The 14,441-nt window shown below is 40.6% G+C and overlaps 1 protein-coding gene across 1 annotated transcript in view; it reads left to right on the top strand.

The window, feature by feature from the left end:
• The window catches only part of pde3b (phosphodiesterase 3B), a 240,619-nt gene that overhangs the window by 137,466 nt on the left and 88,712 nt on the right, over positions 1 to 14,441 (top strand). Inside the window, exon 2 of the mRNA XM_048607335.1 lies at positions 9,395 to 9,448. Within this exon, the coding sequence (XP_048463292.1) occupies positions 9,395 to 9,448 (54 nt within the window). The remainder of the gene's footprint in view (positions 1 to 9,394; positions 9,449 to 14,441) is intronic.

Genomic DNA, 14,441 nt, shown 5'->3' on the forward strand with positions numbered 1-14,441 from the left:
ACTCACCTTTCCTGGCCCCATCCCCGCCTCTTCGACCTGTTTGTTTCTTCTCCACCTATCCTCTCCTCCATCCCTCTTCTATCCGCCTCCCACTCTCTCCCTATTTATTTCAAAACCCCCTTCCCCTCCCCCTTTTCTGATGAAGGGTCTAGGCCCGAAACGTCAGCCTCTCTGCTCCTATGATGCTGCTTGGCCTGCTGTGTTCATCCAGCCTTGCACCTTGTTGTCTCGGATTCTCCAGCATCTACAGTTCCTACTATCTCTGTGGAAAGAAAGTGTTACTTTTTCTGGCCAAATGATGTTTGGGCAGATGGAAAGCAACAAGTAATTCTCCTGATTGCTTGTGGACCCTCAGCCTTTTTGGTTTTCAGGAGCCTAACTTTCCCTGACACGCCAGATACTAAAACCTGTCAAGTGTTGAAGGATTTAGTTCAGGAATATTACAACCCCCAAGTGTCCTCTAATTCTAAGACACTATGGGTTTTACTCAGCAATTCGAGAACCAGGGGAAACTGTATACAGATTTTTGACTAGGTTAAGATGACCGGCAGAGGCATGTGATGTTGGTTTAACCCTTAATAAGATGCTGAGAGCCCGTTAGGTATATGTCAAAATTTTCTTCATGATCCGGGCTGGCAACCCATTGTAGTTGCTCCCGGTATGCAGACTTGAGACAGCAAAAGGGTCCCACGAAACCTAAATTGAGCAAGAGAACTCGGGCAGTATACAGAAGAGTGCACATCCTGGAAAGTCCACCGATATTTGGTTTGGAACAACTAAAATGCTTAGCAACATCCAAATCAGAACCAATCAAAATAAATGCTAAAAGAACTGTAGATGCTGTAACTCAGAAACAAAAACAGAAGTTGCTGTGAAGATTTCTCTTCACATATGATGCCAGACCTGTTGAGCCTTTCCAGCAACTTCTGTTTGTGTTTCAATCAAAATAAACGTCTGGTTAAATGTTCGCCTGGTTCTAGTGGAGGTTGATATCAGCATGGGCCAATTCAGTGATCACAGAACTATTCTTTAACAAAATGCGCCCTGGACTTAAACCCTTATGTTTGTGCAAAACCTCGGCTAGACTGAGAACCTATACCAGGGAGCATTTACAGAATAAGTGTACAACTTCGGTTCTGGTCTCTTATGAGAAGCTGGTTCAATTACCACTGATTGTAGTAAAGACATGGGCCTAAACTTAATGGAATAAAATTATTTGAGAAAGGTTCACCGAGATTATCTCAACATTTTTGATTAGAAAATGGCTGCCTGCATGTACTCCTAACTAAATATCCGGATATTTTTCAGGAAGGTCTAGGGACTATCAAAGGAGCCAAGGCCACCTTGCATGTTGACCAGGAAGCAATTCCACAATTCTGCAAGGCCTACACAATGCCCATTTTCCTTATGGGGAAAAGTACAGGCAGTAATCAGAAGGATGGAAAGCAAAGGAATCATCAAACCAGTCCGGTTTGCGGAATGGGCAACAGATTGTGCTGATTTGAAGTCTGACGGGTCGGTTTGCAGGACTTTTAAGCAAGCAGTAAACTGCTTTTTGCAACTGGATAAATACCCAGTGTCTTCCAATGAGGATTTATATGCAAAGCTGCCAGGGCGGCTGTCCTTCACAAAGCTGGACATGAACCATTCATACTTGCAGTTGTGGATAGATGAAGATTCCCAGAAGTATGCTGCAATTAATACACATGAGGGTTTATACCTACATACAACACTGCCATTTGGGGTGTTGTCAGCCTGTGCAATTTTTCAGCAGACAATGGAAAATATTTATGATGTCCAGGTCATCATTTATCAAGTTGACATGTAGGGAAGATAATAACAGGGAAGATTAATGAGAAGCTTAGTAAAGTGTATTAGAAAGTCATGTTCATTGTATAAAAGTTCTTCCTTTAATTACTTGCCAATCTATTTCCTATAACACCTGGTCATCGAACTTTCTTGACAATGTTCTGTTTGTTATGAAATTCCCTTCCATTGTCATGTACCAATAATGCTAGCAAGTCTCTCTCCAGCTGCAAGGCTTGGACGTAGTCCTTAGACATTTCTCCCAGGCAAGTGTATGCCTTAGAAGGCAAAAATATGTGTTCCAGGCACTCCAGTTGATCGACTTGGGCTACAGAATCGACAAGACCAGGTTACATCTGTTGGAGGATAAAGTGAGGACAGTCAAAGGTGACCTGGCTCCCACATCTGTAACAGAGCTTGGATCTTTCCTTGGACTGGTGAATAATTGCAAAATGTCCATACATAACCTGGCTGCCATTCTAGCACCTTTGCATCTTAAGAAGGGCCAGCCTTGGAAATGGTTGTGTAGCCAATCCATGGTTTTCAGGGAGGTGAAGAAACAACTATCATCCCCTAAGATGCTGACACACTATGATCCCAGGTGAGATGTGGTATTGACATGCAATGCCTCCCGTATGGCATCAGGGTAGAATTAGCTCATAGGTGGCCCCGTGGAGAGTAATGCTCAATGGCGCATGAATAGCTAATGCAAAGTGTAAATGCACTCAGATAGAGAAGGCAGGTTTGGCGGTCATATTTGGAACCTAGAAGTACACCAACACCTTTACGGATATAAATTTGTAATAATGACAGATCACAAATCCCTGCAAGGGCTACAGCAGTGGGCTCTCATACTAAGTGCAAGTTGGAACACCATCCAGGAATCCAAGTGGTAAATGTAGATGGATTGAGCTGCCTCCCACTGGCAGACACACCACCTGAAGAGTCTGTAATGATTTTAAATTTTCTGATACACTTTCGGTCACAGCTGACGAATAAGACTTTGGATGCAGAAAAATCCAGTCCTGTCAAAACTGAAACAGCTGGTGGTGATGGGGGGAAAGCAAAAGGCTGTCACAACCAGAATTGAAACCTTTTTGGACCCAGAGAGACCAGATCACAGTAGAGATGGCATATTATTATGGGGAGTAAGGATGATTGTCCTGAGCAAAGGTTATCACCAGATATTGTCCGAACTCCACCGGGGTCATCCAGGTTTCCAAAATGAAGATGTTGGCGTGAAGTTACGTCTGGTGGCCAAGACTGGATGCAGACATAGCTGCATCGGTGGGCCAGTGCCGAGAGTGCTAGCAAGGGCAAAAATTACTGCTAGGAACTCCCCCCACATCATGAGAATGGCCTTGTAAACCCTGGGCTTGGGTACACGCTGACTTTGCAGGTCCTTTTGTGGGCTCAATGTTCTTAGCCATTTGGATGCCCACTCAAAGTGGCTGGACATGCATCGAGTTCATTTGTCGAACACGGGGACGACGATAAATAAACTGCATGCATGTTTTTCAACACACAGACTTCCACGTGTGTTACTCACAGATGACGGGCCATCGTTTACCAGCAGGGAATTTGAGTATTTCCTGAAGTTGAATGGTATTCGATATACAAGGACAGCTCCATACCATTGATCATCCAATGCTCTGGCAGAAAGATCAGTCCAAACTTTGAAAGCAGGCTTAAAGAAACAGCCTATAGCTTCACAAGAGACAAAACTGTCCCAGTTCCTTGCAAACCATGCAGGAGCAAAACATACCCAGCTCCTCAACAGCCTTTCCATTTGTTCTGCAACCCATGGGTTCTCCCTCTGTGTTGAAGATCCCTCCGAATCTGAGATAGTCACACTGGATGTCACCCCCTTGATGCCTGTCGCCTGAAGAAGAGAATTAATTTTTTCCAAAATGCTCTGCGCACAAGAGGCAAGCTACTGTTCTTTACATGCCGCGCTTCTGTGCGTTACGTGCCTCCCGTATCAGAGGCAGAGTTAGAGGAACCTGATTTCGTGCTAAAATGCCCAAGGAGGAGCTACGAAAAAAACTAGTCTATGTCCTTGGGCTCAGAGGGGGAGGGATGTAGAGATTATCATGAGGTAACCCAGATCAATGTCATAGCATATGAATTCCCTGATTGGACCAGAGTAACAGCCCCAATCAGGTAAAACAAAAACCAAAAGAACTGCGGATGCTGTAAATCAGGAACAAAAACAAAGGGGAAGGAAGGGTCACTGGACCTGAAACGTTAACTCTGTTTTCTCCTTCACAGATGCTGCCAGACCTGCTGAGCTTTTCCAGCAACTTTGCTTTTGTTCTAATCAGGTAGCCTTGGCTGACAGATGAGAGCAGGAGTGTCAGAAGTTCTGTTCACTGACAGCTGGCTCTGAGGAAGCCGGACCAGTGTCAAGGACTCCCCATGTGTAAACAAAGGGTGATTTGGTGAGGGGATACCAGCCTCTGTGGAGTTCATTTCAGTTGTCACGTGCATAATATCACTTTAAATTTTAGTTTTCAGACATGAATAACTGGTCACGATTAGATGAACACCATTTAAAAAGAAGGTAAACTTAAAAAATGAAAAACTTACTTTCAACAAAAGTGGGTTTTTTTTAAAATAAATCTGGCAAAATTTGCTACATCTAATTAGCTTTTCAGAATGTTTTAATTGTAATTGTGAATAGTCACCCAATAGTTGAGAATTGAGTATTACTGGATGCAAAAACATGTGTGAAAGCTTTTTGTTTTGGGAAAATCAGGACAGACTCGCAAGAATACCTAATTTGAAAGGGAGGAGCAATTTATTCTGCATGTCAAGAATGTTCTCATGGAAAATGCCAATCCGTCAACATCCTTTTTCTCACAAAGTATAACCTGTTATTCACATTGCAATTTGGTATTTTGCAATCCTGTCCCCATGACTGCAAGACAAAATGGTTTGATAGCTTGCCTTTTTTGTTATTTCTCTTCAATATTCAAATAAATCCATAAGCATTTAGTTATGATGGTGCCTCCATTCAATAAGATGTAGCTTTGTCATGTGTTTTTACAGTGAGATTGAACAGCACAAGAGTGGAAGTTCTTAATTCAGTTGGTTTCGTGTGTGTGTGATATTTTCATAAAGCTTGTGAAGTAAAAGCCTTCTTTGATTTCACAGATGTTTTAAAGCATAATATGAGTGTCAGATTGATGGCTGGGTGTATTTTCTGCATTCTGTGTAGTGCCTCAGTTCGATACTTAGAAGAGCAGTTACAGAATAATCCTTCCAAATTTCAGTCCTGTTCCAAGAGACACAGGGTGTTTTGCACTAATTCACTCTTGACATGGCCCAAGTCTTTGTGGACCTCCAAGCACATGCCGTGAAATCTCGGTATCATGTCAAGTTTAAATACATGTTCCATGATTATGCTCAGTTGCCAGCAGATATCAAAGATTTTGGCTGTATGTTCAATAATGAATGATGAAAAGCGGCTCTTTCCAAGTTTTCAGGTCCATAAAATGAAAAGAGGACAAACCATTCATTCAACAGAGAATTCATATAAAAATAGGTCCAACTTGTGTTAATGATGAGGGAGATTCAAGAGATTTTAGAGCAGGTTTCAATTGTCGTCTGCATATTTGTTTAATTTCTTTTACTTTTGAAAGGCTCCCTGTCTAATCCTGTCACTTGAACTTCCTGCCGTATGTTGCCACTGCAGTCTGTTCCTGTTGCTATCCCAAGGTGCAGCTGCTACTGTCATCCCTTTTTTTGCCTTGTGACTTCAATCATCTCCACATTTTTAATTGGATTGTATCTATCTGTACCTTCTGTCGGGTCTGCCATGTGTGCACCGTTGCCAGTAAATAGACTTTAAGAGCAATTAACCATTTGACACCACCACAAGGTAGTTTAAGGTTAGCGGAGGGTTTTACATTCAAGGCACTATTGACTGCTAAACTGATCATCGACTAATCTGGTCTTCAGTCTCCTGCAGCTTGGCCCAAAAATGACTTTGACACCTGCAGCAGTCACACTGCTGAAGAAAATCCAATGTTGGACTTGGGGTTGAATGAAGTGCTGTGAGTTAGTCCTCACAGCCAACTGACAGTGCTCACCAAACAGGAATCATAGAATGTCCACAACACCTTGTCTGCCCTTCAATCCATCTTAAACACCACCAGGGAGGACACTTTAGGTTGCTCTGCCAGGAAGCATCAAGACTGTTTGGCAAGAATAACCAGGAGATCCATGAGCTACGACTGGAAGCATCATCAAACTTTCAAGGAAAGAAACCCAGTCTACAGTTCAGAAAAATGAGTGAGCTCATTCTGTCATACACAATTCTCTCAGAAATCTATAGGACAGATGCAGGAACAGCTACTTCACTGAGCTGAAGTTCTCAAACTTGGAAGCAGAACAAGGGGCCAACCATTTAGGACCGGGATGGGAAGGAATTTCTTCACTGACGGCGTGTTGAATTTTGTAATTGTCTGTCTCAGTAGGCTGTGGGGGTTCAGTTGCTAAGTATGCTAGAGCCTGAGACTTATAAATCTCTAAATATTAAAAACATCAAAAGTTACAAGGCTGGAAAGTAATGTTAAAGTAGAAGATCAGCCATGATCTCATGGAGGGTGAGGTGGGCTTGAAGGGCTGATTGGCCTATTCCTCCTCTTTCTTGCATTCTTGTTTTTTTTTTCATTTAAGACACTCCCTGGATCCTGATGGATATCGTCCTAGGGTTTTAAAAGAAGTAGCTAGTGAAAGATTTGTTGTATTGGCTTTAATTTTCCAACTGTCATTAGCTTTGAAGAAGGTTCCATTAGATTGGAAAATAAAGAATGTAACTCCTCTAGTCAAAATGGGGGTGGAGGTAAAAAGCAGGAAACTACATTGCAGCTGGCTTCACGCCTATAATATGGAAAGTGTCTGAAGCTATGATTAAATGTATTATAGCAGGGCACTTGGATAAATTTAAGGTCATCGGACAGAGCCAACATAGTTTTGTCATGTTTAGCTAATTTATTGGAGTTCTTGAAGTAACTTATGTTAAGGATAAGAGGAACCAATGTACGGATTGTACTTGGATTTCTGGGAGGCATTTGATCAGGTCATGCATCAAACGTTATTATAGAAAATAATCGCACATGGTGTTGGGGTAGCATTGGCATGGATAAAAGATTGGCTAACAGGAAGCAGAATGTAGGAAAAATTGGGTCATTTTCAGGCTAGTAGAATGTCACAAGTGTTTGCCACAGGCTTAGTGCTGGAGCGTCAACTCTACAATTCATGTGAATAATTTGGATGAAGGAATTGAATTTGCTGATAATGCAAAGATAGGCAGGAAAATGAGTTGTGAGGAGAATAAAAGGAGCCTACAAACACATACTAACCTCATCCCGCCCCCTTGACCTGTCTGTCCTCCCTGGACTGACCTATCTCCTCCCTACCTCCCCACCTACACTCACCTTTATTGGCTCCATCTCCGCCTCTTTGACCTTTCTGTTTCCTCTCCACCTATCTTCTCCTCTATCCATCTTCTATCCGCCTCCACCTCTCTCCCTATTTATTTCAGAACCCCCTTCCCCTCCCCCATTTCTGATGAAGAGTCTAGGCCCGAAACGTCAGCCCTACTGCTCCTATGATGCTGCTTGGCCTGCTGTGTTCATCCAGCTCTGCACCTTGTTGTCTCAGATTTTCCAGCATCTGCAGTTCCTACTATCTCTGATACAAACAGATATGGATAGGTTAAGTGGGTAGGCAAAGACCTGGCAAATTGAGCTTAATGTGGGAAAGTGTGTAATTGTCCATTTTGGCTGGAAGAACAAGATAAACTATCTCAGTGGTGAGAGGTTGTAGAGTGATCTGGGTGTCCTGTTACGTGAATCGCAGAAGGTCAGCATGCAGGTACAGCAAGTAATTAGGAAAGCTAATAGAATGTGATGTTTTATTGTGAGTGGAATTGAATGCAAGAGTAGGGAGGTTATGCTTCAATTACACAAGGTATTCCTGTGACCGTGTCTGGAGTACTATGTACAGCACTGGTCACTTTGGAAGGATTTTAATGCATTGGAAACAGTTCAGCGAAGGTTTACTGGACCAATCCTTGAAATGAGCAGATCGCTTTGAGGAAAAGCTATACAGATTAGGCCTGTGTCCTCTGGAGTTCGGAAGAATCAGACCCGACTTCATTGAAACATACAAGATCCTGAGGGCACTTGACCGGGTGGATGAGGAAAGGATGTTTCCTCTTGTAGGAAAATCTAGAACTAGGGATCATAGTTTAAAAATAAGGGGGTGCCCATTTAAGAGAGAGATAAGGAAAACTTTGTCTTTTGGGCTTGAGAGTCTTTGGAATTCCCTTCCTCCAAAAGGCAGTGAATGCAGAATCCTTTAAATTTTTTTTTAAGGCCAAGGTAGATAGATTCTTAATCACCAAAGGGATGAAAGATTATTGGGGGAATGCAGGAATGTAGAGTTGAAGTTAAAATCAGCTCAACCATGATTCTTATTGAATGGCTGAGCAGGCCTAAAGGGATGAGTGTCCTACTGGATGTGTTCCTTGTTCGTATGTTCATATATTCCTGAAAACGCACCTCTTAGATTCCAGTTTTGCATACCTGTCAGAAAATATTTTTTTTTGTAACTCCTGTGTTAAACTTTCATTTACTGATACTCCTGTTTAATGGCTGGAGATGTTTTGCAATATTAAAGATGGTGTAAGTTGATGCTGCCTTGCTGCTGGACAGAGACGTACTAGTGTTATTTATACCAGACAATGGGAAGGGAGTTTCATAACAAAACGGAACATTGTCCAGAAAATGTGATGACCAGGTGTTATAGGAAATAGATTACCAAGTAATTAATGGAAGAATTTTTAATGCTGTGCACATGACTTTTTATGTCATTTCTTACACAGTGGAAACCAGGTGACCTGTTTGGGGGACCTTGCCTTTTTTTTTAAGCATTGGAAGTTAGATTCAAGTCTTTTTGCCTGCATTTGATGATTTTAAAAATATGGACATTTTTCACCTATTTGAATGGAGGAAAACCATATCCAGGTCTAGTTTCACACTTTTATGGAACAAGGCAGCATTTGGGAGGTTCTTTCAGCATAACAGTAGAAAGGCAAAATGTTAATTTTGTTTTAAACAGCAAGGGCCAGGAAGGCATGGAGTGAAAACTGTTCCATCCAGTTGTGGTGCAATATTGGACATGAGAAGAGGGTATAAGATAAATACTGGCTTAATTAAATTTTTCCTTCTGACGGTTTGCTAAAACTGTTGTCCATCTAGTTTTTCTGGCTTAAAAAAGTGCTCTGCTTTTTGTAAAGGGCTTTCTGTGTATATAGCTGCCTCACCGAAAACCAAAGTCTGCCCCTCAGCTGCTTCTGGCATTAACAAAGTACTTATTCCTTATTCTCTTCCTGCAGCTCTGTCCTTTATCCTGTCTCTCTGCATCCCATCTTTTCCCAATAAAAATTAAAAATACTTTGTCTGGTGGGAATATGGTATTGATAGCTGTGTAGTTAATTTAACTTTGTTGCTACGAATGATGCAGATATATTTTACAACTATATTATGTTAATTATATTTCATTTCCTACATTGCAGATGATCCTATGGGACTGGGACTTGAAACAATGGTTCAGAAATTATCAATATCAGGTGAGTATCAAATTTGAAGTAATATGTACTCTGCTGTATGATTATATAATACTTTGAGAATAGTTTTATATTTTGAATAAGCAAGTCCAATTTTACATTTGCTATTCATGTTCTGACCTTCTAATGTTTCATGCAATGTTTTCAGTTGATAATTGTAAGCTAGGAAGAACAAACAGTTAGTTGAGACTAAAGTAGAACAAACAACTGCGGGTGCAGATGATCTAATAGAGAAACAGAAACTTTTGGAGAAACTCGGCCTGAATTTGAAAAAGGTCACTGGACTTGAAACATTAACTCTGCTTTCTCTCCAGAGATGCTGCCAGATCTGTTGAGTTTCCGCAGCTGTTTTTATTTTTGTTTTGGTTAATTGAGATAGCTGGATATGATTGACTGAGAGCAAGGTATGTGTTTTATGGGATAGATTTCTCTGCCGTTTTAGTTTTTTTGTTTAACGTGAAACAATTTCCATTTCCAACTACTTCTGGAAAACACTTCAAACAGAACGCAGTTGGAAGTGATGAAAATTTTCAATCACAGGTAACCTAATCTGAAAATCCTGACATTTTTCTTTTAATCACTTGTTTTGAAACCAGGAATAGTCTTTTCATGTTTAGAAATTACATGAGATCATGCTTTTTTAAATTCATCTCATCTGTGTGCTGCACTTCTACATTGTTGTAGAATTCTGTTGTATACTACTTAAACTATAGTTTGCTGACTTCTGACACTAATTAGTACCTTAATACACTGATTGCATTTCTAACTTCAGTGGGTAGATGTACCATGGTGAATTAGAAGGTGCGTCTGTTATAGTACAGCTTCTAACTCCTAAAACTACTCTGTCTCCATTTTTCAACAGTCAGATTCAATATTTAGCCCTCTTTCTATCTTCCTACTTGCATGTTATTTCTATGCTGTCTCTTCACTCTCCTGCCCAAACAAGACTCGTGCCTGCGTCTGTCTGTCCTTCCTAAAGATGTAAAACATTTTGATCAAAAACAATCAGCTTAAAATTGTGCTCTTGGTTTCCAAAAAAGGATTTGAATTTTTTTTTCAAATGACTGCAAATAGTTGGCTTTTTGAATTTTCCCCATGCATGTTTTTGAAGTATGGTCTTTACGTTTCTGTTTACTGCTTGTATTTTCTCACTGTTTCCAGTTTGACCTTTTCCTCCTTACTTTGAGATTCATTTTTTCTTTTCTGGAATATTTTCTTCCTTCCTCATTTTTCCCTTTTGCTCGCTGCCTGTTAGTTTTCATAAGATTTTCACTGTGTCTTCATCTTTTTACTTCCTTTTGTTGATGTTTTTGTCATTTGGTTTCTCAATATTTTTCCCCCCTCTGGCTGTTTATCTTTGTTTTCTGTATTCTACCTCTGCCATTAGGCTTGTCGAGGTTTAATGTTTGCAATTTTCTGCTGCACTTCTTCCTTCTCAGGTCCTATCCAATGGCTGCAATTTTTTTTTGTAGCTCATTTTAACATAAGCCAGAAAACACACAAACTGACTTTCAAAGCTGTAGAAAAAGGTTCAGAAACTATATAAATAAATAATACAAAAATACAGAACCTACAAACAAAAAATAAGTAAATATTAGAATTGATAATGATACTTGTATGTTATTTGACAAAAGCAGCACTGAGCTTCTGTTGGAGAGAAGGTATACATTTACTTATTTCTCCTGTGCTCCTTCCAACATTATAGTGGAACTTTATAACACAAATGGCTGCTCATCCCATTTTACTTTTAGTAGTTCTCTGAAAGTTATGCATTCAGTTCCGTATCTTGCTCTTTCACAATACTTTCCTTATTATTAATTATTTTCTCAAATTTACATTCATTGAGTGAGCTATCTGCCAAAAACAATCCAAGAACTTTGCAGAGAGAGCAGCATTGTGGATTTTTCTGAAGTTTGAGTCTTTATACTGGAGATTATTTCTACATCTGGATACTTTGCATACCACCAATGCAAAGAAACAGTCTTCTGCTTGGAAGAAGCAGGGAGCATCATCAGGCCAGCAATGAGTCACATTTTTTTGTATACAAATGTCCCAACAAACAAGCTAAAGGAAGGAGTTGACAGCATTTTGAAATTGGAAAATACTGCAATATAGAAGTCAGCAGCTGGTATGGTTCCTCATATCTTCTACTATCAAATGGTGCTTTCTCACTATGCCTATTTAATGATTAATTGAAGTAAACAGATAATTCCCATTGAAATTTACAGGCTGTACTTCCATAAGTATAAATTATGTGAATTTTATTTTTGATGGTGCATAATTTGGTTGATGAGTGACTTCTTTCTGTATCTTGTGTATCTAGTGTTTACTATAAAGGATGGGGAAAATACTAAAATGAGTAGAAAAGTTTTGGGTCTGATTGACACAGAATAAATAATTAACAAAGAAAATTACCAGTCAGCAAGGATAAAATCACAAATTAGTTTGAGTCTAGATCTAAGCACTGAGAGGATCCATTGTTTCTGCCCATCGTGAGATGGGTATTGAGGATTTGCAATGTACTGTGTGGGGGGTGAGTCTTCACTTAACTGGGACGGAAGTCATGGCAATCTTGTGACAAGTTATGGGATCTACGCTCACTCGGAAAGACTGATCGTGTTCAAAGTCCTGATTTGTGGTGTCAAGGTCAAAATGTAGCTTAGTTGGTAGTGACAGGGCACAAGTCTGAGTGCCCAACTTTTGGCGTTTGGTTTGACTTTATTCCTTCCTCGAGCCAGCTGCCTCCCCTGTTCCCTTTTGTTTTGAATACGGTCAGCTGAACCATCAATACATTGTACAGAGAACTCCCTCCACTGCACACTTCCTTATTCCCAAACTTGCAGGGACTGATAATACTTTCAATACAGGGCCCAAAACTGCTCATAATATTCAAAATGTGACCACAGCCTTGTACAGCCTCAGCAGTACATCCCTGCTCTTGCATTCTAACCCCCTCAAAAGGAATGCGAACATTACATTTGCCTTCCTAACTGCCAACTGAATCTGCATGTTAACCTTAAATGAATCCTGAACTAGAACTCTGAAATAACTGCAGAGTCTGGTGTCCCATTACCAAGTCATCCTTTATTTACTGTAGCACAGTACACTGTCGCTGGCTGGCTGGCCGGCCGGCTCAGAGTTGGTCCTCAACTGAGGAGATTCTAATCTCTTGGTTATATTGGTCAGCCAAGGCTTTCCTGATTGGCGCAGATTAACAACGCCAATCAAGAACCTGGTAGTTAATGAGGTCCACCTGGTTCTAATCATTACAGACCCGGAGCACAGTCACTGAGGATTCCAGTATACAAAATGCACCATTCTGGTCTGCAATCATTTGTTTAGATAGTTGTTCACTAATGAGCTCATAGTCTCCATATATTTCCAATGCCACCATCTTCACTATGTTACTATGCTGTTGCTCATCGTCTATCTGTGTGCAAAAGGACTTGCGAGTCTGTAATGATTAGAACCAGGTGGACCTCATTGAATATTATGAGCAGTTTTGGGCCCTGTATTGAAAGAAGAATGTGCTGGAATTGGATGGAGCCCGGAGAACATTTATAAGAATGATTCCAGGGATGAAAGATTTATCATTTGAGGAACCGTTGAGGACTCTGCATCTGTTCTAGATGGAGTTTAGAAGGATGAGGGGGGGATCTGATTGAAACTGACAGCATATTGAGAGGCCTGGATAGAGTGGAAGTGGAGAAGATTTTTCCACTGGTAGAAGAGACTAGGACCTGAGGATATAGCCTCAGGGTTAAGGGATGATCCTTTAGAACTGAGATGCGGAGGAATTTGTTCAGCCAGAGGGTGGTGAATATGTGGAACTCATTGCTGCAGAAGGTTGTGGAGACCAAGTTATTGAGTGTACTTAAGACAGATAGGTTCTTCATTAGTAAGGGATCAAAGGTTACAGGGAGAAGGCAGGCAAATGGATTTGAGAAACAGAGCCATGATCAAATGGCAGAGCAGACTAGATAGGCCAAATGGCCTAATTCTATGCCTTGTCTTATTGTCTTAAACCCACTGAGGTCTGTTATTCACTTTACTTACTTTGACAGGGCCATTTCCAAATAATCTTTTTCCTTTGTATTTACTTTGTTTTTGAAGAAATAACAGTGCTCAACAACATGAATCGTGAAAGGTAGATATTTGGAATTTAGAGGAAGGATGCAAGTTTAAGTCTATTGGGGTTGGTGCTAGGCTTTGGTATCACAACTAGAGTAGAAGGCACGGTGTTAAAGCACTACACTGGGACTGTGGGGTTTTGCAAATCTGTGAGGTAGAATATATGGTTTGGCTTCGTCTTGGATTGCCGGTTTCTGTTAGCATGAAGGAAAAGTGAGTGGAAGGGCATGATTGGTTTTGGGGATATTAGATTTGGCACTATCAATGTTTAATTTTCTAAGATTTCTCTATAAACATTGAGTTTGCAGATCTGTTGATTTTTGGTTTTTGTTGTGCATCCTACTTCTAGAACTTCCCCTTTCTCTCTATTTTGCTGTTTTTGTCTTCCTTGTTCTGTCTTTCTTTAACTTTTCTAACTTAAAACACAAACAAAATGCTTTCTCCCAGTTACATAATTTCCTATGAATTCAGAAAAAAAAGACACCATATTTCCCACATTATGCTCCATCTGCTAAATATTGTCCGTTCTCTTAAGCTATCTATACTGACTCCTTGTGTCCTCTTCACAACTTGCTTTCCCATTTATCTTTATATCATCTGTAAATTTGGCTGGAATACAGTTAGCTATAGAGCCATACAGCATGGAAACAGATCGTTGAGGTTGGTTGGCTCGCCGAGCTGGTTTGTTGTTCCGCAGACGTTTCGTTACTGTGCTTGGTAACGTCCTCCGTGCAGCCTCTGATGAAGCGTCGGTGTGTTTTCCCACCTGGCTTTTAAACTCTGGGATCCGTTGCGATGGATTGCCTCACCTCTGGGTTTCCTCCGTAGTGGAATGTATATGGGGTCGAGTTCAATGTGTTTATTT

This window comes from Rhincodon typus, chromosome 17 (genome assembly GCF_021869965.1).
Source record: "Rhincodon typus isolate 14 chromosome 17, sRhiTyp1.1, whole genome shotgun sequence".
NCBI classification, from domain to species: Eukaryota; Metazoa; Chordata; class Chondrichthyes; order Orectolobiformes; family Rhincodontidae; genus Rhincodon; species Rhincodon typus.